Source organism: Balaenoptera musculus, chromosome 5, assembly GCF_009873245.2.
Source record: "Balaenoptera musculus isolate JJ_BM4_2016_0621 chromosome 5, mBalMus1.pri.v3, whole genome shotgun sequence".
NCBI lineage: Eukaryota > Metazoa > Chordata > Mammalia > Artiodactyla > Balaenopteridae > Balaenoptera > Balaenoptera musculus.
The window spans coordinates 120,845,388-120,872,513 of record NC_045789.1 but is presented as its reverse complement, the minus strand read 5'-3'; the positions used below and the strand labels follow the sequence as shown (position 1 = coordinate 120,872,513).

Below are 27,126 nucleotides of genomic sequence, written 5' to 3'. Positions count from 1 at the left end.
AGTATTTGGAGATTATGCCCTTTGGTTCTGGGAAGTTTTCTTGTATTATTTCTTTTATTATTTCCTACCTGTTATTTTCATATTTCTTCTTTCTTTCTGGAATCCTATTATTTGGACTTTGGATCTCCTGGGCTGATCCCCTAGTTTTTATATCTCTTCTATTCTGTTTTCCAGTGATTGTCTTTTCTGTTCTTTCTGAGATATTTCCTCGACTATATTTCCCAACTCTTTCACTGAATTTTTTTCCATTTTATCTATTATATTTTTAATCTCTAAGAGCTCTTTTTGTCTTATGAGTATTCCTTTGTTATAGCATTCTTTCTTATTTCAGAGATGCAGTATCTTTTTTTTTTTAATGTCACAAGGGAGAAGGGGTTGAGAGATAATAAACCTGGCTGCTAATATTCTGGAACTGGCCAGGGTTCCCCCCATTCTTAGTCCCTCCCCTCCCCTGGGCCTGGTATCCCCACATTTAGAGAATCTCTGTTTCTATTTCTCCAGAGATTTCGTATCCTATATTTCTTATAGGGATGTGGGAGGGTTGTCACTTGATCATATCAGTTGGAGGTTAGCAATCTAGGGGGAGGGTTACTACACACCACTTACACAAAATTTCAGCTGATTCCTCCATTTTAGGCTCCTGCCTTGTCTCTGCTTTCTGAGATTTCTTTTGCCTTTAGTTTCCAAGTCTTTTCTGGTATTGGGTAGATCAGCTTATTTTTTGTTACAGGCACTCTGGTTAGACCTTCCTTCTCTCTGTTAAATCATTCACCATTTCTTCCAACTTATCTCCTTTTCATATATTGTGGTGTGCGGTTACAAATACTTTTGGTTTCATGGAAGATGAAATTTGTGTTCTTTGTTTTCTGTGTTGTTTAGGGGGTAATTTTTGAGAGGTGAAGGGGTGAGAAAGGCCTTTATTCCATCATCTTGAAACCAAACATCCTTACGATTGTGTTTTAGGTATTCATTTAAGCCCAAATGAAGACAGTATTATTAACAGAACCAGGGTTGCAGAAGGAAGACTATTCTTTTTTTTTTTTTTTCACACACACACACTGTGTTTTATTTTTACAAGAGACAAATAGACTGACACCAAGCATTGTACATGGATGACCACAACAAAAGCAACAATGATTGCAATTACCAAACATGAAACACCCTCATACTATGAGAAGGAAGACTATTCTTAATTATGACTGATCTTATTAGGCAAATGAAGTAGATAGTAATCTATACAGTGTGATTTGAGGATCATCTGAAGTCCCCCAACTAAAATCATCTTAGAATCACACTTCCTAAATTTAACTAATGTAGAATATGATGAAGAATAGAACGTTTGAGTCGAAAAGGATTTCATCTAGTCCAGTTGAGAAACTGAAGCTGAAGGTTGACATTGAATTCACAGAAGCCCCAGGCCTTGTGAAATCTCCAGTTTCCTTTGACTGTAATGTTTACACTGTGGCCGAGTTTGGGTTAAGCATTTCTCTCTTCCTCAAAGAAATTTTAGATGCATTTACTCCTAGGAGGAGCAACACAGGAAACTAATAATTAGTATTAACTCATTTATGAAATTCAATTAATTCATCATTTCAATTTGACTACTGATGGCAGATCAACTTGAGAAAGTTTGTAAACTAAGTAGGAGGATTAAGAATTGGGCGGGGGTGGGTGGGTGGAGATAAGAATATCTCAAGGAACAACTGACCCCTGCCAAATATCATTTATGGTTTTCTCTTTTCTTAGTATCAAAGAGGTAAAAGGATCCTGGACAACATCTGAAGAGTAGGTTAGAACTTTAGGAATTTTTCATTACTGTGCTAGGATAGCAAACGTCTGTCTGTTCATGTTTTCTCCTTATAAAACTTCACAGGAAATGTAATGGGAGGAAGACAACTGTTTTTGCAGAGCTCTCTGCTCTCCATAGGAAGGAATACTTTCAACTTCCTGGCTCAGGATTGAGATAGCCCCCTTCAGGCAATCAACACTACGTAGCTATCAGTCTGGCAGGGAAGCCAGAAGAGTGACCTGTGCAGGGTGTACACAGAGGAATCTGGCCCCAGATAGAAGGTCTGGAGTTGGGAACTATGGGTGCCAAATTCACACTTGTGCATAAGGGGCTCAGCAGTGACTTTATGAGAATAATTAGGATTGTTATAGCATTTTGTCTTTAATTTAGTATCTAGGTCAGGGGTATTTGTCTACACTTATCTAGTCAGAAAATTTCCCCTATTCAAAAGAAAACTCCCCTCTTTTCTTTGCACTATTCAAATAATAGGTGACTATATGAATTTGGCCCTAGACCTTTTTTTAAAAATGAGATTTAAATGACCACAAGTGCATGACGTGTTAAGGAAAGAGCATGACATTACTAAATATTCTACACCAGTTTTGCATTTCTAAATACATTTTGTCAAATAGGACTGATGCATATGGATTCTCTGTTAAAAAATAGGTCGCACGGTGATGAGATGGGAACAAGAATCTAAAAACCTCAGACTTTTGACTTCAGATATGGGTGACAATGATAGAAAACTAGATCCTTTTGCTTTTAATAACATTAGAAGTTAATATATATCTAATTGATAGTGACTAATATGTTTAAATAGCCGAATATGAACTTCTCTTGGGTCAGTAGAGGTTTTTGATTTTATTACTGAGTTCATTTTATCTCAAGTTCTTGATCAATTATAGACTGAATTTGTATTTCATTTCTAATTTCATTGTCACTAATCTTCCTGAAATAATAAAAATTTGTTTTAGAAAGTACTGAGTTTAATAAGTGAGTTTGTTTTTGAAGATAAGCTTAATTATTAACTATAAAAGCTTATTAATTCTAAGATGTATCCTCTGTTTGCCCTCAGATTATCCTGACAAAATGTAACTTTATGTAAGATCAAAATCACAAGCTGTAAGATTCGTCAGTTATTTTGTGGTGTAACTAAGAATTGAATGTGACTAAGCAGAAATCTGTTTTGAAAGAAGAATGATTGTTTACATTACTTTAATTCCTGATAATTAATTTATATTAATGTATTCATGAAATTCTTTTTTATAGAAGAATGACTCCAAATTCCCCTCCACCACTACTTCCACACATTATTTTATGTGACCAAGGGTACGCTTGAATCTGAAGGGGAAAAGTGTCTGTTCCCTAGGTCTTCAGCTTAACGCTTTAAGCACACACACATCTGTGCCTCCGATAGATAGATATTCTTCAGCCGTGTACTAACAGCCAGGCTTATAGAGATACAGAGAGACAGTCTCTGCTCTTAAGTATGTTACAGTATTGTTGAGGAGACTGTCACGAAAGCAGATAATCACAAAGCAATACAATAGTCAGTTCAATGGAGTTACACACAAAATGCAGTTCCTGGAAACAGAAACATCTAAGTTCTAGAAGGCATTTACCTAAACTCTTTTCTGGGCACATATGTTTAAGAAGCATCACCAAGAACTCATGCAGGCAGTGGTTAGGGGTCCTCACCTCTGCTCCCAGTGGACTTTTAGAGGGAACAACACACTCTTAAAAGCTTTTTGCTTTTCTGGTCTTAGCTGCTAAAGGGTCTGGCAGAACTTTCCTGAGAGGGATGACGGGGAAAGCGATGAAGAGCAGAGACAGGAGCTTCTCTCCAACAACAGCTTCTCATCTCCGGCTGAGTCATTAGGGCATATACCAAAATTAGCAGATTTATTAAAATGATGCATGGAGAATTCTGAATATAACACTGGCCAACAGAAACTCTCAGGAAATTAATGACTGTGGAGATCCAAATCTCTCTCCAGACTTGGAAGTTCTGGAATCTCCACATTCTAACCGTTTTCTGGGGTGGGACTCTTTAGGCATGAAAGTGACGCGTTCCTGTTTCTGGAGCGGAGTGCCTTGTCTTGCTGCTTTGGCCGCGGTCGTGACAGCATGTTGTCGGACTGTACGTGGTGACGGTAGAGGCAGGCTCAGCAGCAGGTGGTGTGGAAAGCGGCGCTACCCGTAGCGCAGTCCCCGCTACACCAGACAGTCGGGCTGATTGGGCTGCCTCTCCCTAGCCTTGCGCGCTGGTGCTCGTCGGGGCTACTCAAGTTCAGAGTGCCCCGCCACTCTACTGCTTCCCCTCCACGAATACACATATAAGAGATTTTTCAAAACGTGACATTACCGAGGCTGTCAGATGCCCTCTCCTCGTTCCGAGCACACTCAACACGTAGGCGTAGCGTGTAGCTGTCAGATGTCTCCAGAGGCGACCACATTGACTGACAGGTGCCTGCTTCCCTGGGGGACTGTGGGGTTTGTCTCTTTTGTGACTTTTCATCTCTGACTTTCTTGTCCTCCGTCGGGTGCCTGCTGCTTCCCACCTTCATTACCACTTCCAATTATCACCATCCCTAATACGGTAGCTAACATGGTGGTGCCTCTCTGACACTTTTTCCCCCTCCTCTGTGCTTTTCTCACTACTTATCTTCTGTGGCTCCTCCTGCTTTTCTTGCCCTTCACAGGAGGACAGACCGGATCCTAGCCGGTGGGCACATTTGCCTCCTTCAGTGTGGTGAACTGATTAGTCAAAACAATTTGACTGTTATTCTTATTGCTTTGGCTCACGTTGTTGGTGGTGTTTACTTTGCTTGGTTGCTGGCTGGCTTGCTAGATAGATTGAGTAGCTGCTTAATTCTTCACCTCACTTAAATAAAAAGATTTGAGGGGACTTCTTTAATAATGTCCATTTGTTGCTGAGTGCTAAAGAGCTTGTGATTCAACCCAAAGAGCCATTTTAGAAACTGTTTTTTATAGAACCAAAGTATTCCAATACATAAGTTCAGCCTATATATATTTTAATAGTGCTATTTTGATTTGCAACTTGTTATTCATTTTTCTTGTTCCCTAGAGACAGCATGGTAAAGTAGACAGACCCTAGGAGAGAACCTCTGAGCTTTCATTTTCTAATTCTCTTCCTTTCAGTGACCTTAAGGATGTTAACATTCTGACTGAGTCACTTTATCTGTAGAATTAGCATCAATTGACAAGTATTTTTGAACATATACTACACTATATTAGGCACTATAGAGGTGGCTAAGAAGTATGAAAAATAAGATAGGAAGCATGGGGCATTTATTCTCAACCAGACTTAGGGGACATGAATATCATAGGAGAAAATAATCAAGGAGACAGAATCAAGGAGAGGGAAAAAAAAGTGTATAGATTTATGGGCAGACTAGCAATATTGCAAAAGGTCAGGCTGAAGCGGTCAGAAATGGTTTCAGAAAGGTTCAGAAGACAACATTTCAGAATGAACGGAACCTTGCAGGTCTTCTAGTTATTACCGTGTGAAGCCTTACCCTCTGTTTCCAGAGGTGTAATGTAAGCTGGACCACAGAAGGTAGGAAGGATTTGAATTGGCACAGGGCAAGAATAAGAGTATCCCCAGGGATAGAAACAAAAGGAACATTCCAGAGGCAGGTGTAGCAGGAACAAGAAACCAGAACAACTTGTATGGGCAGCATGTAGCTCGCATAACAGGCCTTTCCCCTGAGCCTCCTACCTGCTGACTAGTGGGGAAAAAAATTGACCAAATGTTCAATCTGTGGTTTAAATTAGTTTTTAAAATTCTGTTTTGTTTTTTGCTTGCTAAACAGACATTCATTCTCATTCAACAAGTGAATTAAGCAATCAATAAATTAAGCAATTAAGTTGATTAAGCAATTAAGCAATTATGTGGGTTAATAAGATGGGAATCCTTGACCTACATTATCGCAGGGATCTAGTCAACTAGGGCAGTGTCTCCCTGTGCTGCGAGCCGGTGTCTAAGGGACCTTTGCTTACTGATTCCTCCCTGCAATCTCCATAAGGGGTTGGAGTCTCTTTCTGGTCCACATGTCCACCCCCGGTTCAGGGCACTCTGGAGGGATGCTGTGAGGCCAATTTCACTGCTCTTAGTTTGATAATATAAAGTAAGTTTCCTTTTTAAGAAATACTGTCTCACTTGGATAAAATTGCTTAGGCTCTTGGAAAGCCGCTCCTTCTCTTCTCTGTAGCATCTGGGCATTGGGGGAGGGGAGCTTATGTGTCCCCTGGAGGGAGGAAAGGGTGCTATTCTCTGACTCTTCCGGTCTCTGGGCAGTGTTCATTGTCTGCTGGGTGCTGCTTGTCAGTGGCAGTAACTTGATCTTAGCTGACTTGACTTTGTCACCCAGATGTGCTCTCTGGCATATGTGGTTTCAGCTCAGCTCCTGGGGGCTACAAAGCTGGGTGCCGGCAACATCCTCTGTCCAGCTCACAGCACCAGCGGTCGTCCTTAGTCTTGGTGCAGGCTCCCTGGCTCTCAGCGCAGGGTCCACACTACATGGAAGCTGAGGGTGGCTTGAGAAAACCCAGACCATTCCCTACTTAACCAGGCAGGACTGTTCCAGATCTCCAAATCAAACAAGCGGGGCAAGAATCCCCCTACCCTCAGTGGTTCCTCACCTTACTAAATCCACATCTTGACTTTTACTTCCTTTCTGTTATTTCTTTCTTCTCCCAGGACAATAAGCATCATGGCTTTGTTGTCAAAAGTGGGAGAATTATCTTGTCTGCGTGATGAGAGCACTCAGTGATCAGGTTCTTTTGGAATTAATTAGAGAAATAAAGGAACTAAGCAAATTCTTCCTCAAGACAAGTTCCCTTTTCCCAAATTCTGCTTACAAAACCCCATTTTTCTTGCAAAAAAAAAAAAAAAAAAAGACTAAAAATTACCTTGATCTCTCTATGTGCACTCCTCCTCTAAAATTTATCTTATTTCCCCCTAAACTCATGCAACTCTATACTGCATCCCTCCCCCACCCCAAGGCTGAAGCAAGATGTCCCCGAGTTAACCAGGGTCAAGATCTTGTATTTGGAAAGGCAAAATCGAAAAGCACCTTGCTAATTTTTCAAAAGAATATCCTTGATGGTATAGGATATTTTATACCTGTACCCTTTACAGTACAGAAATAAGCAGAATAATATGTTTATAAGACAGTGAAGAATGAATCTGAGGAGCAAGGAGAAGAAGTTTGGTTAGGGAGGGTGGGGCAGGCTGTCAGCATCCCTGAAAATCAGCTGGAGGACCTAGTTTGTTTTTGTTTTTGTTTTGTTTTGTTTTGAAGAGAAGCGTGACAGTAAAAGCAGAAGTTAAGAAGTGCAAGCTGCTGGGGATGTCTGTGGGGATACAAAGAGGAAATCAGGAGCAGCATGAAGTGCCAGGAAGAATAGGAGTCAGACAGACCCTAGGTTGAATCCCAGTTCTGCATTTTACTCTGTGTATTACCTTGGGCAATTTCCTTTGAGCTCAGTTTTCTTATTTATGAAACAGAAAATAATACCTGCTTCCTAGCAATGTTACGAGAATTAAATATGAGAGTGCATGAGAAACAGACACATATACCAGGAACTCAGTAAAGTTTCGTTGCCTTCCCTTGTGCCATCTCTGCCAGAAAGCTGTTCCAATAATCCAGCCACGACGAGTTAAAGATCTGGAGGATAGCGCTGGCAATGAGAATTGGAAGGAAAGGTCCGGTACAGGAAACATTCCAAAGGAGAAGCTTCAGAACTTTGTGACTGACAGGATCAAGACAGTGAGTCACAGATGACCTTGAAATTGCTAAGCCTGAATAACTAGACTGAGATGCAAATGTTAGGAGGGGGAACTGGTTTAAGGGAGAACGTGAGTTGGGGCATTTTAGAGTGACCAGAGGACAGATAGTTGTACATGTGGGAGCTGAAGTCAAGTGAGAGGATAGGGCCCAGGAAAAGATTTGAATACTCAATTGAATAGATATTTATTGAGTATCTACTCCCTGTGGGGCATTGGGTAATGACAAAGCATGACCTTACCATCTAGGAATGTGGGCAGGGATGACCCATATGAGAGGGTATTTATTAATACTCTGTTTTTCAAAAAAGAATTTAGATAACCATAAAATAGGTTTAAGACACATGGAATACAGGATAACTGATTTAAAATCTATGTCAGAAATCATTTAGGAGAAGATGAAAGACTGTGTCAGAAACCTGGGTTAGGATACTGATGGTAATTGAGCATTTTTAGATCTAAGCTAAATTCCTGGGTACCCTGGGCCACAAAAAAAGACAAGGGTATGCAGTTCATATTATTAGATTAAGGGAAGCAAACTCATCTGGAGAGACAGGCTTCTCGATACACAATTCTAGGATGATTTTAGCACTTGAATTCTCATAAAAGGTACAATAGATACTATAATGGAAAACCTCTTTAACCCTTTAAAGGCAGTTTTGAAGGAAACATAGTAACCCTTTAAAAATATCAATCCTTGATAAAAGAAAGAGCATGACATTAAATGGTCACTGGTGAAGGCATTTTACAGGCTTCTTATTTACTGTGATTCAGGTGAATAGCTTCCTGAAGATCAAATTTTAAGTGGTAATAAAGGGTAGGGAACCTAAATGAATGTAAGGCTGCTTGTCCCTTAGCCTGCACTGCTCAAACATGTTATTCCAACTTTGCTTTTGGCAGGACCAGTGTGACAAGTGTTTACAGGCCTCCTAGCCTGGGGTCATTGATCCAGGGTATCTCCATTGTTTTTATACTGGAGGTTTCCAACCTTCAGTGTGTGTAGGAATTGCAAAGGATGCTCATTTAAAATATATATTCCAGGGCCCCACCCCCGAGAGTGATTTAGTTCATCTAGAATGGGGCCCAGAAATCTGAATTTTAACAGGTATTCCAAGTGACCTTGAGGCAGGTGGGCCTCAAGTCACACTGTTAGAAGTCAGATGAGTGGATGGCAAAGTTACGAAAACTGAGGAGTGTTGCTTATATTTTTGCCTCTGAATAGAATGGAGCAAAGGATTGCCTTTGGGTGCACACAAATATTTCTCAGGAAGACCTTTTTATCTGCTTAAGTGTTTGGACGAGTACTAGGAATCCAAAGTTTGTTTCATAAAGCATGAAAAAATTTTTTTGCCTTAAGATGTATGGTCAGTGTCTTACTCAGCTTGGGCTGTCATGCCTAAGTACCACAGACTGGATGGCTTAAACAACAGAAACATATTTTCTCACAGTTCTGGAAGCCAGAAGTCTGAGATCATGGTACCAGTATGGTCAGGTTCTGGTGAGTGCTCCCTTCCTGGCTTGCAGATGGCTGTCATCTCACTGTGTCCTCACAAGGAGGGGGTGGTGGGAGGGTAGGGAGAGCAAGCTCTCTGTTTTCTCCTCTTACAAGGGCACTGATTCCACCATGAGGGCTCTACACTCATAACCTTATCTAACCCTGACTACCTCCCAAAGACCTCATCTCCACATACCATATTGGAGATTAGGGCTTCAACATATGGATTTGTGGTGGTACAGAGTTCAGTCCATAGCTGTCAGCTATTACCAGCCATCCATATCAGCCAGGAAGGAGCTTGCACACGGTGCTTGTAGGGCAACTGATTTAGGTCAGTGGTTCTCCAATGCTTTTACCCAAAAGAAGGCCCTGTCCAATGCACCCTTGCAGTGCTGAATGAGTTGACCCACTGGGTGAGGATCTAAAGGTAAGAAAATGTCTGGCAAAATGATTTTAGTGTTAGCATTACTAAGGTTAGGCATCCTCTCCCATTCACCCTCACTCTTTCCTTATTTCTCATGCCAGAGGAGATGCATTGTCAAGACCAGCCGAGATTGAGGCCATGCTAATGCATTGTGGATGAACTGATTGTGACTTATACCATTTTATCAGTCCAGATTAATGAAGCTTATCTTAATAGAGTAAGGAAAGTTAAAAAAAAAAAAAAAGACACTTCTTATGTGGATTCACCATGAAGACAAGTAGCACCAAGTCAGTACTTTTATTTTGAAATAGCAGTATAACTTGTTCTAACTGAAAAATCTTAATTCACACTTAACTCAGTGTTAGAATCTTTTAAAGCCAAAATCAAAATGGCTCATGTGACTTGTGTTGTATAGTACTAAAACCCCACATTTCAGCTCAAATACACAAAACGGAGGTATAGGTTCCAAAAGAAGAAGAGATACTAAGAAAAAAAAACTTTAAAATACTAAGAAATGCAAAGAAAAAATTTATGAAAGAATCATTTTCTGGTATTTTCAGATCACTCTCTTTTGGGAGAAAAGATAGCGTTTTTATGAGTGATTTTCTTTGTAGGTAACAATCATTAGATAAAAAGCCCTATTCCATTAAGATGTGACACTTGAGTAATGAGTTTATTTCCCCAAAGATAACCCATCTGAGATAGACTGGAATTCTGCAGACTTACATATTCTGCATATATATTCTGTAGTCATAAATAATGTCAATATATTATCAATGGTAGGCACAAAATTCATCATTTATACAATATGGAAGTTCTAGCCATTTGAAGAGTACCGGTTTGTAGCTTAATAGTAATATTTAATCTAATGAAGTCAGTACTACTAATGTAATAAGTATGTCAACTTATTACAATGACAGTATTTTTAAGATTTTTAAAGACCCTTGTCATAGAGTTTGATCTTGAAGCAAAGGTCTCTTCTATGCAGTTCAGTGAATGCTATTTCCCAGTTCTTGTTCACCTAAAAAATCATCATTCTACAAACAAAGACACACACACACAACACAAAAAAACACACACAAAACACACACCCCCAACCAGCCTTGCACCTCCTTGTTTCCCACACACACACCACACACTTTACACACCTCACTCCACACACTATTCTACACACCACACCTACTAATAATAGTTAAACATATGGCATTTATTTAGCTTCAGAAAGATTATAGTGTAATGGTTATGTATAATGTAATATGTACCTATATTTAAAAAATTTTTGTCAACTAAGGGATTAAGATCTTTTTTAATTTAAACATAAATTTTATTTTTAATAAAAATATTCAAACTATGGTTAAAACTATTCAAAATGTGTAAAAGCTGTAAGTGAAAAGTAAGAATCTCCCTTCCCCTGTGGCTCCTCAGTTCCACTCCCCAGAGCCCCAGGTATAAATACAGTGAAAGGCTTCTTGTATTGCTTTCTAGAAATTCCTACACATAGATACATGTGTGTGTACATATGTGTATATATAAGTATATTCATATAAATGTGTGTGTATATATAAATACTACATTTAATTTTTTAAAGTTGATCACCTGACACTAGTTGAGCTGTTAGAATGGGGGGCCAGTCACAGCACCCTCTGCCCTTGGACAAGTTTACAAGCTTGTCAGGGGACTTCTTTGGTTTCCTTACCTCTGTAGGTTTGCCTGGCCACATTTCCTTGGTCTCTATCTGGGAAACCTCTGCCAGTGGCTTCAGTGCTCCTTTCTTAATTTGGGGCCCACAGAGCTGAGAACTGAGGGGACACTGCTTCCCGCCTCTGAGTTCACCTGCTGGAGATGCTCCCTAATGCCAACCTCCAGGCCCCCCGCGGAGGACAATGCCTCTCTAGTTAGTTTTCAGCCCCTGACTATGTGACTGCTATTTTGTCAGCGGTAGTTGCTTTATTCATAAAGTAATACTAGTGATTTTTAAACCGTAAATCATACCATATCCTTTTAGTTCAAAGAGGTAACTATATAATATTGGTAATTAAACAACTCATTACAAAGGCACAGTTATTTTCAAAAAAATAAATCTAGATTGATATTCTCATTTTATAATTGCTAAATCTTGTCTGTGTTATTGCAAAAAATGAATCTTGTAAGTTTTTTAGAGGGGTGGGGGAGTGGAGTGGGATATCCTTAAGAGAAAAAAATAGCAAATCTAAGATCCTGAAAGATAATAATTGGCCTAAATACTGGGCTTTGTGTGTGTGTGTGTGTGTGTCAATGATTTTATTTAGTTAAAAATATGCAGTGACTTGAGAGGATTGTTCTGGCCTAATTCTTGAAAATTTTAATCTCTTTAGCCTTCAGGCCTAGTGCTTTGGTACCAGGTACCTGCTCACCCCTATTTTCAAGACTTTTAAAAGCAGTAGTAAGGTTATTTCCACAAGGTATGATGAGTCCCATCTTTGCCAGAGTCGCAAGGGAGACGCGGGGTGTCTGGAAATCATTTATATTATTATTCCTTGTGAATGTCATTTTCTACGGAACAGGAACTCTTGTTTTGAAGGGCTTCCGGCCCCTCTCTGGGTTCTAGCAGCCCGTGTTAGATACAGGTGTAAATTTCAGGCGGGTGTCAGCAACGGACCTGGCTGTCCTCGGGCCACAGATGTGCGCGGTGGATGCTGTGTACTCCAGAAATGGCCCGACATCTGGGAGGAAGCAATATGCCCTAATATTATACATCTGGGTTTGTTTGTTTGTTTGTTTTTTTCTTATTGCTGTTGCTGATTAGGTCAATGGAGGAAAGCCCTTCCCTGAGGCGCAAGACGGTGATGCGCGAGAAGGGCCGGCGCCAGGCTGTGCGGGGCCCGGCCTTCATGTTCAACGATCGGGGCACCAGCCTCACCGCCGAGGAGGAGCGCTTCCTTGACGCCGCCGAGTACGGCAACATCCCGGTGGTGCGCAAGATGCTGGAGGAGTCCAGGACGCTGAACGTCAACTGCGTGGACTACATGGGCCAGAACGCGCTGCAGCTGGCGGTGGGCAATGAGCACCTGGAGGTGACCGAGCTGCTGCTCAAGAAGGAGAACCTGGCGCGCATCGGCGACGCCCTGCTGCTCGCCATCAGCAAGGGCTACGTGCGCATCGTGGAGGCCATCCTCAACCACCCGGGTTTCGCGGCCAGCAAGCGCCTCACCCTGAGTCCCTGTGAGCAGGAGCTGCAGGACGACGACTTCTACGCCTACGACGAGGACGGCACGCGCTTCTCCCCCGACATCACCCCCATCATCCTGGCGGCGCACTGCCAGAAGTACGAGGTGGTGCACATGCTGCTGATGAAGGGCGCCAGGATCGAGCGGCCGCACGACTATTTCTGCAAGTGCGGGGACTGCACGGAGAAGCAGAGGCACGACTCCTTCAGCCACTCGCGCTCGAGGATCAATGCCTACAAGGGGCTGGCCAGCCCAGCGTATCTGTCCTTGTCCAGCGAGGACCCCGTGCTCACCGCCCTGGAGCTCAGCAACGAGCTGGCCAAGCTGGCGAACATAGAGAAGGAGTTCAAGGTAAGCCGTGCGCTCCACCCCGGCTGCCCTGCGCGCTCTTCCCCTTCCGGGCTGCCACCAGGCGCATTCCGTAGTTTGCTCCCGAATCAGTTTCGCCCAGTGGATTTAAAACCGCGAGGGACTGGGAGCGTCGTTCACAAACGACCTGCTGATTTTCCTTTCTCACCACGGAGCTGTGATAAATTCGCTCTGAGGATGGGTATATGCTAGATCAGAGAGCTGTAATTACGGTGCTGCTCTGTGTTCTGGATAAGCGTTAAGTCGTACACGAGACTTCTCTTTTGTTGAAGGAGGGATGTGGTGCGATCGTCTCCCTTCCAAATTCTTCCTCTTTTGTAGTTGATTGTATGGTGGCACCCAATACAGAAATAGTATTAGTTTTGCATGCACTGTTTATTGGGCCAAACATTTGTATATCTTTTTTGAAAATTTATTTTATTTTTGGCTGCATTGGGTCTTTGTTGCCATGCGTGGGCTTTTCTCTAGTTGCGGCGAGCGGGGGCTACTCTTCGTTGTGGTGCGCGGGCTTCTCATTGTGGTGGCTTCTCTTGTTGCGGAGCACGGGCTCTAGGCGCACGGGCTCCAGTAGTTGTGGCTCGCAGGCTCTAGAGCGCAGGCTTAGTAGTTGTGGCACACGGGCTTAGTTGCTCCGCGGCATGTGGGAGCTTCCCGGACCAGGGCTCGAACCCGTGTCCCCTGCATTGGCAGGCGGATTCTTAACCACTGCGCCACCAGGGAAGCCCTTTGTATAGCTCTTTAGACTGAAAGTCAAAAGGCTAATATAAAATTTTAAGTGAATGACTAAAGTCATTTTATTTGTGACAAAAATGGCTGTACCTGAAATCCACAAGTGAAATCCACAATATTCAAAATGGTGAGCCATAGACATGAGGTCAACCCAGAAATATAAGGACAGCAGATTGATTTGCTTTAATAGATTTTTTTGTTTTTTTATGAGTGAACTTTTTTTCTGGACATCAACTCCAGTCAAGCAGAATTATTTATTTTTATAAAAAACTATACATTAATAGTGGAACATTTTTTAAATTTAATTGTTACAGCCTGCTGTGCATTTTGGATGGTTCTACCTATTAAATCTGGGCCAAAAGGAGATTTCGTAGATCAGGTGAAAGTCAGACTGTTTTTCAGCAGGTTCTTGCCTCCCGTTATCCACCTAAGAGAATGATTCTAGGCATAAATTCCTTGAATTATTTTCTGTATGTTGAGTTAATCTTTTTAATTTAGTGTTGTGGTATCAGATCACAGAAAAAGTGATGATTCTGCTTTTCAGATATTATTGCAGTCTTTCACACTTAAGTGTGAGTTACACAAATGCAACTAGCAATATAATTCAAGGGAAGTAGTTGAAAGAAAATGGTAGGAAAGTTTTGTGGGGGGTTTTTCCCTTCTGTATGCACCAAATTCCCTTGACATCCATCAACACTCATCTTGTCCTTCTGGAGATCTGGCCTTAGTATAATTTTATTTGTTATTCCATTACATTCTTTTCTAATATAAAAGCTACACATATTTATTGTAAAAAAATTGGAAAATGTGGGAAAATAAAAAGAAGAAAATAAATATCACCTATATCTACTCCCGTTGAAAAGATTCATTATGTGGTATTTGAAAAGATTTAGTTCCTTGTACCTAAAATGAATTATTATTTTTTTGACAGAACTCAGGTAGAGCAAATTTAAAACTTCAAATTCTGTTTGAAGAGAATAGAAAAGCGTTCAAAGTCTAAATGTCACTTTATTTCAACATAGTAATAAAAAGTATAATTCTAAATTTGTTAATTCACTATTCCAAGTGTCACTCAAACCTTGTTTTTAAGCGTTTTGCTTGATATATACTGAAAGTCTGTAGAAGAGGTTCTACAAAAGGGAATGTTCTAGATTATGTTTTTTGTTTTTTAATAGGTATTTATTGGAGTATAATTGCTTCCCAATACTTTGTTAGTTTCTGTTGCATAACAAAGCGAATCAGCCATATGCATACACATGTCGCCATGGCCCCTCCCTCTTGAGCCTCCCTCCCATCCTCCCTATCCCACCCCTATAGGTCATCACAAAGCACCATTCCGAACTCCCTATGCTATGCTGCTGCTTCCCACCAGCCAACTATTTTACATTCGGTAGTGTATATATGTTGATGCTACTCTCACTTCGCCCCAACTTCGCCCTCCCACCCCATGTCCTCAAGTTCATTCTCTTTGTCTACCTCTTTATTCCTGCCCTGCAACTAGGTTCATCAGTACCTTTTTTTTTTTTTTTAGATTCCATACATATGCATTAGCGTACAGTATTTGTTTTTCTCTTTCTGACTTACTTCACTCTGTATGACAGACTCTAGGTCCATCCACCTCACTACAAATAACTCAATTTCGTTTCTTTTTATGGCTGAGTAATATTCCATTGTATATATGTGCCACATCTTCTTTATCCATGCATCTGTCGATGGACACTTAGGTTGCTTCCATTTCCTGGCTATTGTAAATAGAGCTGCAATGAACACTGTGGTACATGACTCTTTTTGACCTATGGTTTTCTCAGGGTATATGCCCAGTAGTGGGATTGCTGGGTCGTATGGTAGTTCTATTTTTAGCTTTTTAAGGAACCTCCAAACTGTTTTCCATAGTGGTTGTATCAATTTACATTCCCACCAACAGTGTAGGAGGGGTCCCTTTTTACCACACCCTTTCCAGCATTTATTGTGTCTAGATTTTTTGATAATGGCCATTCTGACCGGTGTGAGTTGATACTACATTGTAGTTTTGATTTGCATTTCTCTAATAATTAGTGATGTTGAGCATCTTTTCACGTGTCTCTTGGACATCTGTATGTCTTCCTTGGTGAAATGTCTATGTAGGTCTTCTGCCCGTTTTTTAACTGGATTGTTTGGGGTTTTTTGATATTGAGCTCCATGAGCTGTTTGTATATTTTGGAGATTAATCCTGTGTCTGTTGTTTCATTTGCAAATATTTTCTCCCATTCTGAGGGGTTGTCCTTTTGTCTTGTTTATGGTTTCCTTTGCTGTGCAAAAGCTTTTAAGTTTCATTAGGTCCCATTTGTTTATTTTCGTTTTTATTTCTGTTACTCTAGGAGGTGGATCAAAAAAGATCTTGCTGTGGTTTATGTCAAAGAGTGTTTTTCCTATGTTTTCCGCTAAAAGTTTTATAGTGTCTGGTATTACATTTAAGTCTTTAATCCATTTGGAGTTTATTTTTGTGTATGGTGTTAGGTAGTGTTCTAATTTCATTCTTTTACATGTAGCTGTCCAGTTTTTCCAGCACCACTTATTGAAGAGGCTGTCTTTTCTCCATGTATGTTCTTGCCTCCTTTGTTGTAAATTAGGTGCCCATATGTGCATGGGTTTATCTCTGGGCTTTCTATCCCGTACCATTGATCTGTATTTCTGTTTCTGTGCCAGTACTATACTGTCTTGATTACTGTAGCTTTGTGGTTAGATTATGTTTTAATAATTTCCAAAAGATGGTGATGTATGCAATTCTGTCCAGAGAAGTAGTCTCAGTGAAGCAATGTTAAGAAAATTTGTTATTCATAATTTTCCCCTTGAAGCCAGCTAAACCCATATTGATAATACTTGGAATCTCCTTTACCCTGACATAAAGAGTCACCTCTGATAACCTTTCAAAGGTGGGAAACTATTATAAGTGAAGAGGCAAAAAGAGGAGAAAACACAACTGAGTTTAAGAAGGCATCCATAAAGCTGCCAGATATCTAAGGGTATGCAAAAATCATCTAAATCTCACAGTTCCTTTTTCTGAATTATATGGAAAGCAGTCGTGTAGCATAACCATCTCTGAGCCAAAATACAGACACTTCTTTGGAAGTTACAGTCTCTAAGGACTACAGGTCTCTCTCCCCTGACTAAATGTTCCTTTTCTTTCCCATTCTCACTTGTCCTTGTTATTCTTTTCTTATCTGCCTTCCTTTCACCTCTTTGCCTTCTCATCCCACATTCATGTCCACCTGTCAGGGCTTTAGACAGACAGAGAAAATAGTGCTTTCACAGCACTGACCCAGAGACTCAGAGCTCTGAAAGGGCAGGAAGTGAAGCTTATTTCTGTGGCAGGGTCACTTAATTTGCCCTATTCCATGGTGTTCACTATATTCTTTCCATAGAGGCTTTGAGCTCAAAGTACTGGCCTTGAAATGAAAAAAAAAAAAAAAGACAACGTGTTCCCTAGTGAAAAAGATGTGATTTTTTTTCCGTTTCAGACACGTATGACTATTTTATCTTATCACTGGCCTGTAAGATCCAGTATCTCATCCCTCAAACTGCCATCACTTAGGTGCTTCACGGAAGGTTCTCAGCGACTGTGCAGTTTTCAAAGTTCCTTGAAGAGTGCAGGAGGCATGGTGCCAAAAACATGCGAAGGTCATTACCCCAAGGGTTGAACATTCTAGGATATAGATATAGATAGATTAATGGAGGACAGCTTGGTGACAGGTTATTAAAGAAGTATTTTCGATGTGCAAATGCTATCTGAAGCTATTTTGAGAAACAGAATATTGGACAGGATGGATTCCATGTCTAATCCTTCAAATGTCAGTGGCAAGGAAGCTGGTCATTTATTAAACTGAAATTTACTAATTTCCTAATTCTGAATCAATGATGCACTTTTTTTTTGCAAAAAAAAAAAAAACATTTGTTTTCTCCGTGCCTCAAATTTCCCCTCTTTAAAGCAGAAAAACAATTTCAACCTAAATCACAGTAGGACTGTAAGGAAGAGGAAAATGAATGTAATCCAAAAGCAAGATAGCATTTCATAGCAGGAAAATACTCTAGGAATCATCTGACTATACACGCCTCTCATTTTACAAATGAGAAAACAAAGACTGTAGCCAAGGTCCCATCTGCTAAGCCTAGATTTGGGTGCCTTGGGTCCCAGTCCTAGCTATTCTATGTAACATGCTGTACCTGGTAACACTGAAGCAATTCTATAGTATTTGATGTGTACCAAGCACACTCAAAGCATTTAATCCTCATAGTAGCAATATTAGATAGGCTTATTCTCATCAGAGAGGCTAAGTAACTTCTATAAGATCACACAGTGGTAGAAGCAGTAAGTGGTAGAAGCAGTGTTTGAACCTAGGAAGTCTGGTTTCAGATTTATCCTTTTAATCACTGCACTATCCTGCCTCTTTTATTATTAGGGAAAGGATCTGACAGGACCACGCCTGCTTAGAGCTGAATTTCAGTTTTCCTGTTAAGGATAAAAAGGGATTAGAATGATGATTAAACCATACACATTAAAAACCCGCTGAAGCCTGTAGACAGGTTGTGATGAGGCCCGAGCTTCGTTGTTCTTCCTCTGGCTTGAGCACGTCTTCCAGGTTTTGAGTTCCTGCTCTGTAAAGTGGGCTGCAGATCCATCTGGTAACTTTGTGGAGGGCCATGGTAATGGAAAAGCGGCACAGTGAAGATGATCAAGCAAAACGAAATTAAGACAGTGTCATTAGAAAATTCAGACCAGATAAACGGTCTGAGTTGTGAAGCAACATGAGACAGGACCTCATGGTAGAACTGACAGAGTCGGCTCATGTTGCAATTCAGACTTTAAATAGTTCCTTTTGCAACTGAGGAAAGGCCATCTTTAGTGGTGCTCTCCATCTTTCCCTGAGAGCTCTGCATATATTGGCAAATGGTATCCCACAACCCCAGTAGAAGAAATCGCTATTACCTCCAGCTCTGATTATTTTCTGTACTTGGATAGCAGACTTCTTCCAGCAGGAAATGTTTAAATTGTTATGAAAACAGTGTTGTCCTCGCAACTTGGTTACCTGTTTTTTGCTTTTTGACTGATCTTTTAGTGGATATGAAAAAGCCACAAAGCTTTCCTTAAGATCGGATAATTTTACAGATTATAATTTTTAAAAATAATGAGTTATTATTCAGGTATTACTGCAAAATTGGTTCCTATGTTTTCTTCAAGAATAGAAAATAGTCTCTTTTATTTCTGATCAATGGAGAATTGGCCATCCTGTGTTGTACCAAATCTTACAGAACAGTCTGAACTGACGAGTAACATGAGGAAATTTCATCTAAAAAATTGTATTAAAAGGGGAGCTTTATATGGAAACAGACATGGATAACACTTCTTCTGGATGCTATAATAAAATATTTCATTAGTCTTTCAGGAATGGAAGGCAGATGGATATTTAACTGACACTCTGCATAGAAACCAGAGACTGAACATTTTATTAATTTTATCAGTTGCATGGTACCAACTTGAATGGAAACCAAAGATTGAAGTTTTTATTCATTTTATCTGTTCCCTTATGAGGGGAAAAGGATTAACTGCAACTGTTCTTTATCTGGATTTCTGATATCTGAAATGGAAACTATTCTAGTCTGTGTAGCCTTTAAACCGTCTCTCCTCTTCTTGTTTATTTTAGTTGGTGACATGATTTTTGCCCATCAAATCAAGTTAATTAATCATTTAAGGGGAAAAAAATTGAAATTCTTCATGTCATTTTTAAAGTATGATTTTTGGAAGCCCAGAAATTCTGCTGTGCTAAATGTTACTCAGTTATTAGACATATACAGTATCTCAGGACATGTTGGAATGAGGGATTCTATTTTCCTCAAGTGCACCAAATTAGATTATCATCTGATTAATTTTCTTAACGGGCTAAAATTTTAGTGAAAGCCGTAGAAGTGGAGCTGGGGGTTGCAAAAGTAAGGCCCTTTCCCAAGAGATGGTCATTGACACCTAGACTGGAATCAATGGGCTAGAAATAGAGCTCCATTCAGTAGGTAACAGGGAATGCTGACAGCTGACTTCCTCATACCAGTCCATGGCACTATATAAATAAGCTAATGAAATTAAAGATTCATGGATTATTTTTAGCAAGGTGTTAGTTCCAGTAGCCTGAAAATTTTTCTCTCAGGTATTGATATTCTGCAACCCTTGAGAATTCAATTACATATAATCAGACATTTCTCTCTCTCTAGAAGCTCTGCAGGACATTATAATGTGCCCTTCAGATAAACAAGAAAAAATACCCTCCACGTTGGTACCTATCCTTCTCTTTGCCTTCACTATGAACCATCATTCTCAAACACAAATGTGTATCAGAAACACCTGGAGAGTGTGTTAACACAGATGCGGGCCCTCATTGTCAGTTTCTAATCAGGACACCTGGGGTGGGATCTGAGCATTTACACTCCTAACACATGTCCAGGTGCTACTGAGGCTGCTGGTCCGAGGACTACAGTTTGAGAAGCACTGTCTCCAATGAGGCAATGGATAGTAAACCAGACAGGCCATTTTCATACATAGTCAATCTTCTATGCCAAATTGCCACTTAATTTAAAGAACTTTCACTGTAGAAATGGTTTTGTTTGAGTTTTAAGAAAACTATTGTTCATCTGTACAAGAAAGATTCTTTCGATTCTTTGGTCTTTCAGCATTAGCATTTAGCCAACATCTCTTAATATAAATCAGTCACTGACATGCACACCATTTTCAGAACTGTCTCACATGGTTGTACAGGTTGTAGAAGGTGCTGGCTAAGGGGGTAGGTGGGAGCAAATCCAGCCGGTATCGAACTGAACAAAACTTGCATCCACCTGGGGGCTGCAACTTCCTACCCAGAGGTAGGGAGACTTTTTCTAATTCACAAAACCCCTAAACACTTTCCATTGAATTAAAGCACATTCTCTGTATTAAACTCTAAACCTCTTGGTCTTAGAATGACTATCGCAAGCTCTCCATGCAATGCAAAGACTTCGTAGTGGGTGTGCTGGATCTTTGCCGAGACTCGGAAGAGGTAGAAGCCATTCTGAATGGAGATCTGGAATCGGCAGAGCCTCTGGAGATGCACAGGCATAAAGCTTCACTGAGTCGTGTCAAACTTGCCATTAAGTATGAAGTCAAAAAGGTGAGTGGCCTACTTTCGTCCAGCTCCATATTAGAATAAACATGTAATATCAACTATGCCATAATCCCAGGAAAGATTTTAAAATAATAGCAGTAATAGATGTTATTGATAAGAAGATTTTTTTACTTCATGAAAGAGATTAAATGAAGTATCATGGTAAAGTTGTGAGTCAAGTATCTAGCTCCGATCCTTTCCACTTTTTATCCATTTTTGGACCTTGGATAAGTCATAAAACTTCTTTAAATTTCATTTTCCTCATATAAAAGGAGAATAATACCTCTTATCTGTCTCAGGGTCTTGGTGGGATTTCAGTGGATTAAGATATGCAAAAGAACTTTGTAAACTGCTCATTAAAATGCGGTTAATGATAATAAAATCTGTTACTTGTAAACATTTTTGTAAGGCACTGTTACTTACATTCGCATGTTAATCTTGCAATAAGCCTTTGTTATTATCCATTTCACATATAAAATAGGTGTTCGATGATGAGATTTCTATTCTATAAGGAAATCGAGGTTCACCAAGCTTAAATGACATGTCTAAGATCACACAGCTATGGAATTTTATGCCGTTGCCAAAAAAAAAAAAAATTATGATTACTTTTTTACTCTGGTTACTGCAGATAGAACAGTTATGTATTATGTGTTTGCTACTTGTATGGGCCTTTGAAATAATTCATGTAAATTGTAGTTAGGACGTTTCACTTATAATAAAAATCTCAGTTATCCAGAATCTAATCGCGTATACATATTTTATATAACTTAAATTTTTGTGCTTTAAATCACGAAGAAGTAAGCTGTTGTCGGGAATAGATCTGGTTTCGTGAACTGGTCAATCTATGGAATCTTCTGTCCTTCCTGCAGTGTGACATGGTGCACAAGAGGGCAGGCCCTGGAGCCAACTTGCAAGAGTTCAAGTCCTGACTTGTCTTCTCTGTGTGAAAGGGCAAGTCACTTGATCAGTCTAAACTTCGTTCTGCTTGTTGGTAGTGGGGACAACTACTGTTGCAGTTGTTTTAAGGATTACATGAGCTAATGCAAGTAAAGTAATTAGCACAGGCATAGTACATGGTGATTGCTCAATAAGTATTAGCTAATCACATTTCTGCATTTGAAAATTCATTCTCAGAATGATGGCTCTTAAACAAGTTCAGTTCTTAGTCATCAAAGACATTTCATGTGTATTGTGCTGGTTCTCGTTCTTAGTGGTAGACCATAGCCAATTTAAACAGAAAAAAATTTAGTTAAGGATATTAGGAGGCTCACAGAATCATTAGGAGAGGTGGAGGAACAAGCTTATCTAAGCTGTGCTTGCAGAAAGCTTGCCCAGAACCAGGCCCAGAACTGACCTGGTAAGGGAGTTTCTGTGGCCCAAACAGAACAATTCTGCCTCTGCTGCAGATGGCCAGCTCCCCACTAGCAGAAAGGATGCCCTGAGTGCTGCCTGTTATAAAAGGCCCCTTCCAAGTCAGAGGTCTGCCCATGTGCCTCTGACCAGTGGAACCTAGGCCAAAGTTTGTACCCTAGTAGCAAATGAGGACGGGGAAGTCTCTCTCTCTCTCTCTCTCTCTCTGTCTCTCTCTCCCTCTCTCTCTCTCTCTCTCTGTGCTTCTATGTGTGTACACACACACATACACAGTTCTACCACAATGTAGAGAACTTCCACATTGTAGTGTTCACAAGATTATAGCCAGCCATTAATGACAGATCTCCCCTCTACTTAATAAGATAGTGAAATGTGAAGATTCTCAGTAAATCTTGAAGTAAAATAACTTTTCAAGGAATTGTCAGTTACAAGGTAAATGAATTGGCTTAACTGCCCTCCTCTCAGAGCATTCTTGCTAGTTGAAGTTTTGCTGTATTGGAAGAAAAAGATAGTTTTGCGTAAGATTGATATTAAACTGTTTTTAGAAAACTGTCTGGACATTTATTCACAGATCTTACACAACAGGCATCTCTCCTCTTTAGCACCTGAGCGGAGAGAATTGATTTCGGTTGTCACTGGTTCTTTATCATTGCGTTGAAAGTGTCATATTAGCAGAGATAGCTCATCTACAGATGTGCTTCTGTTAACCAAACTGTCTTGCAGAGTGAATGTCTTCTTGCATGTTGATTTTAAATAAATGGATGTGTAGGTTACAATGTATGAGGTGTCAATTAATAATAAATTTGCTATCAGTCAACTACCAGGAAACAGCAACAACAAAAATGTATTCGGAACTGAAAGGAGATTTAGGACTTTGCAGGTATTTCTGGTTTTGTCTGTTTTATGCTATAAAAGGAATATTAGTTAAAATCTTTGATTTGGAATCTTCACCCAATAAATGTATATAAGAACTTTATTCTGGAATGCCCCCCCAAAAGCCCCAGTTCCTCTTTCTTTCTCTCCAAGGCTTCCTTCATTCTTCACTCAACACTCACCCATCTCCATCTAGCAAGGAGCAAAAATACCCCCACCCACTTCTGCTGCTTCCTTTTTCCATCATCTCATTTCTAGTCCCCAGGTAAAATAACCTCTTGGGTTATAATGATTCATGAACCCTACCCACTGTGGCACTGAAGTAACCCATAGCTACATGCATGGCATTGGGATTTCAAAATACTGTATATGTTATGGAATCTTCCCCCCCTGATAATATAATAAACTTGTATATGTTCAAATCAACCCATAATTCCACCAAGGAAACCAGTTTGATTAATGTTCATTTGTTTAGGTCCCATAAGAGACTCAGGATGTCTCTTCTGCCATCTGCCCAAGATCTACTCTCAACTCTGATTCTGAGTCTGTTGGGTTCTTTCTGGGCTCAGGTCTTCCCTAGGAATAACCATGAGTTCACCTTAGGCCTTAGAGACTCAATGACAGTTAATGAAGAAAATGAAAATATAAAAGATCTGAATAGGAGAAGTCTGAACATGAATTTAATGTTTATGTGGGAAAGGATTTTTTAATATAAAAGCAGTAGAAGAGATAAAAAACAAAAATATAAATTGTTTGACAACATGCAACTTAAAACCTCTGTACATCAAAAAGATCATAGACAAAAAAGGTGAAGGGCAAACTGGGAAAAATTTTTTCTATACTATAACTTACAGAGGATTGATATTCTTAATATCCAAAGTATGCAAACAAATTTATAGGGAAAATTTCCAGAGCCCTGTAGAAAAATAAGCAAAAGGCTTGGATAGGTAATTCACAGAAAAGAAAATTCAAATGGCTAACAAACATATTTTAAAATTTCAAACCCTCTAGTAATAAAAGAAATGCATGCTAACATACAGATACCATCTCCTCTCGCTCAAATTATTAAAGAATTAAAAATTACAATTCTCAGTGCTGTTGGTGAAATGAGCAATCATACGCTACTAGTGGGGAACAAACAATAATGTATCTTCTATCAGGGAGTGGATGTTGAAGCTTATTCATCCCAGATTCACTTCTGAGGGGTCTTTAAGGTAAATAATAAAACTGGAAAGATAGTAAATGTTGTTACCGTTTGTAGAGTTACCCACATTAGTCTACAAAAGAGAATGGAATAGAGTGGAGGGTGAAATTTGGTTTTTTGAAAATAAGTACAAGAAAATTAAATTTTAGGCAAACCATTCATTATTTTCCAATTAGAATAATGGACTATTTGCCCTCCAAAAAGTCCTGAGCTCTATTTATGAATGTACCTCTATCTTCTCTGACTTGAGGATGAATATCAATCCACTCCCCCCATAGAAATAACGGGAGTCCTACCTATCTCAAGTGAGCTTTTGTCTATTGTAAGAAAGCCCTTGACAAAGATAAAAGATACTAGCACTGGATAGATCATCGAATCTGGAAAACCAAGCTCTTGAGAAAGAGGAAATCCTTTCCTGAGTTCTTCCTCCTTGCTCTATTTCCTCCAGAGAGAGATTAGGTTTAACCGTAGCAAGATCATCTGGAAACGAGACATGCAGCAATATAGACACATAAAATTATCCACTGTATATGCAGAAAGTGTGAAAAGAAAGCCCAGAAAGTGAGCAGTACAATGAAAGAGTGGTAAATCCACTGCAGAGACTTTGGCGTGCATGTGGCAGCCGGCACGGGAAGGGGTCCTGCACTGCAGGGCTTCTGCCATGTTTGTGCTCAGGCACCTGAGAGGCAACAGTGGGTTAGCTCTTGGTAACAGCATTTTGCACTCAGTGGGTTTGAAATCCAGAAAACGTGTACAATGTAAGTTTTCAGGGGCTTTAAAAAAAATTTTTTTTATTGAAGTAGAGTTGATTTACAATGCTGTGCCAGTCTCTGCTGTGCAGCACAGTGGAGTTTTCAGTTTATATTTCACAATTCGAAGAACTTTATAAAGAAGATGAATGATCTAGCTTTTATTCACAAGAATATTTTCTTTTAAATATTGTAAACTGTGGCTCCGGCAATGTCATTAAAAACAAAGACAGAGTGTTCCTACCATGTTTTTGTACAACAGTATTCCCATAAAGATAGCTCTTGGAAAAGCTAATTTGATAAAAAGACAGTGTAATTTTTTTAGGTTGAAATTTATCAACTGCCCTGATTGGTGGTTCAGTTTACAATCTGTCAGTCATTTGGCAGGGAATAAAATTTGTTCTCTATGCTCCAGTAGTTTTGTTCCATTGAAAGATTGAGACTTTCTTGTGTGTCAAGCATTTTCCCTTTATATCAGAAAACCTCAAATAAGGGTATTATTTCTGTAATGGTTTCAATTTGTTGGTCCACTGAAGTTAAGAAACAGCATACAAATTTTATCCAGCTAGCTGTGACTGGTGTGGCAGCATAAGGACATTTTTTAGGAGGTAATACAGTTTTAAGAGATAAAGGTTACTGCCCTATTTTGAAGTCATTGAAAAGAGCAAAACTCATCTGCTAGAAGGATTAGCTCTTTTGCCCTCACTTGCTACTATTATACTGGTTTTATTTTCTTTTTTAAAATGTTCCTTGTGTACTTGTATTAGGATTTTAAATCATTGGAGGAAAATATCTATTTGTGTTTGCTTTCCGTGGATTAAATGCCATATGGTGCTGTATTATGATCTCAGTTAAGAAGAGGGTAGAATTAATAGTATAGGAAATATACCTGTTAGGTTGAATTTTAAAGTATAACAAGTGAAGTGCAAACACCATGATTTTGGCTAGTATTTAACATATATTAAGTGTCTGCACTGTATTGTACAAGTCACACCAGGTCAAAGATTGATCATTGCATAATGCCATATGGAAAGGATTGATTTCCACCAAGTCTTTGAGGGCTTTGTAAACTTTATACAGTATAATTAATGCCATAAAGCATTTAAAGATTCAAATTTAAAGATTAGCTCAAGGAGGAAGAGCAAGAAGAGGGAGCCATACTACAACATTAATATTTCTGTACTCAAGAGTTTAAAACCTAAGAAAGAAAGGCTGGACAGCCACAGAAGGGAAATTTGTCCATCAATTTCACAGGGACACGTGTCCAAGTGTCTCTTAACTTCATGTGGATTTTCTGTTTTACAGAAACCCTTGGCCTATAAACAAGTGCATGTTGACTTCCCAAGTGGTAATCTGATCTGATGACATTGTATGCTCTACCTGTAGATTTCTCTGAATGCACCATTCCCATTCCTAAGCTGAGCTTAGCTGGAGTCACAGGACTGCCTTTTAGTTACATCTCTCCAACTTCCCACAAATGCAGATCCTCCAAACACCAAGACATTTGGACCAACATTCAGATTAAGACTATTTTAAATGCTGATTATTTATCTTGGCAAGCCTATGGAATCCAAGTCTCCATTATAATAACTTCTTCACATTTATGTAGAGCTTACTGCGTGCTCTACAACAGGGACCACTTATCACTTACTGCAATACTGATGTTCCCATTTTGGTCTTCTTGTACCAAATACCTAACACCTGCCTGGCGTGTAGGAGGGGCTTATGACATTTTGAAGAATGAATGAATGAATGAGACAGACATTTAAGAACCGTAGAAGGGGGACTGCCCCGGTGGTGCAGTGGATAAGAATCCGCCTGCCAACGTGGGGGACATAGGTTGGATCCCTGGTCCGGGAAGATCCCACATGCCGCGGAGCAACTAAGCCTGTGTGCCACAACTACTGAGCCTGTGCTCTAGAGCCCGTGAGCCACAACTACTGAG

The 27,126-nt window shown here is 39.8% G+C and overlaps 1 protein-coding gene across 3 annotated transcripts in view; it reads left to right on the top strand.

Annotated features, from left to right (window-relative positions):
• Positions 1 to 27,126, top strand: part of TRPC3 (transient receptor potential cation channel subfamily C member 3) — an 87,380-nt gene that overhangs the window by 7,166 nt on the left and 53,088 nt on the right. For all 3 annotated transcript variants that reach the window (XM_036851954.1, XM_036851956.1, XM_036851955.1), the window contains exons 2-3: positions 12,306 to 13,077; positions 20,802 to 20,990. In XM_036851954.1, the coding sequence (XP_036707849.1) occupies positions 12,306 to 13,077; positions 20,802 to 20,990 (961 nt within the window). The remainder of the gene's footprint in view (positions 1 to 12,305; positions 13,078 to 20,801; positions 20,991 to 27,126) is intronic.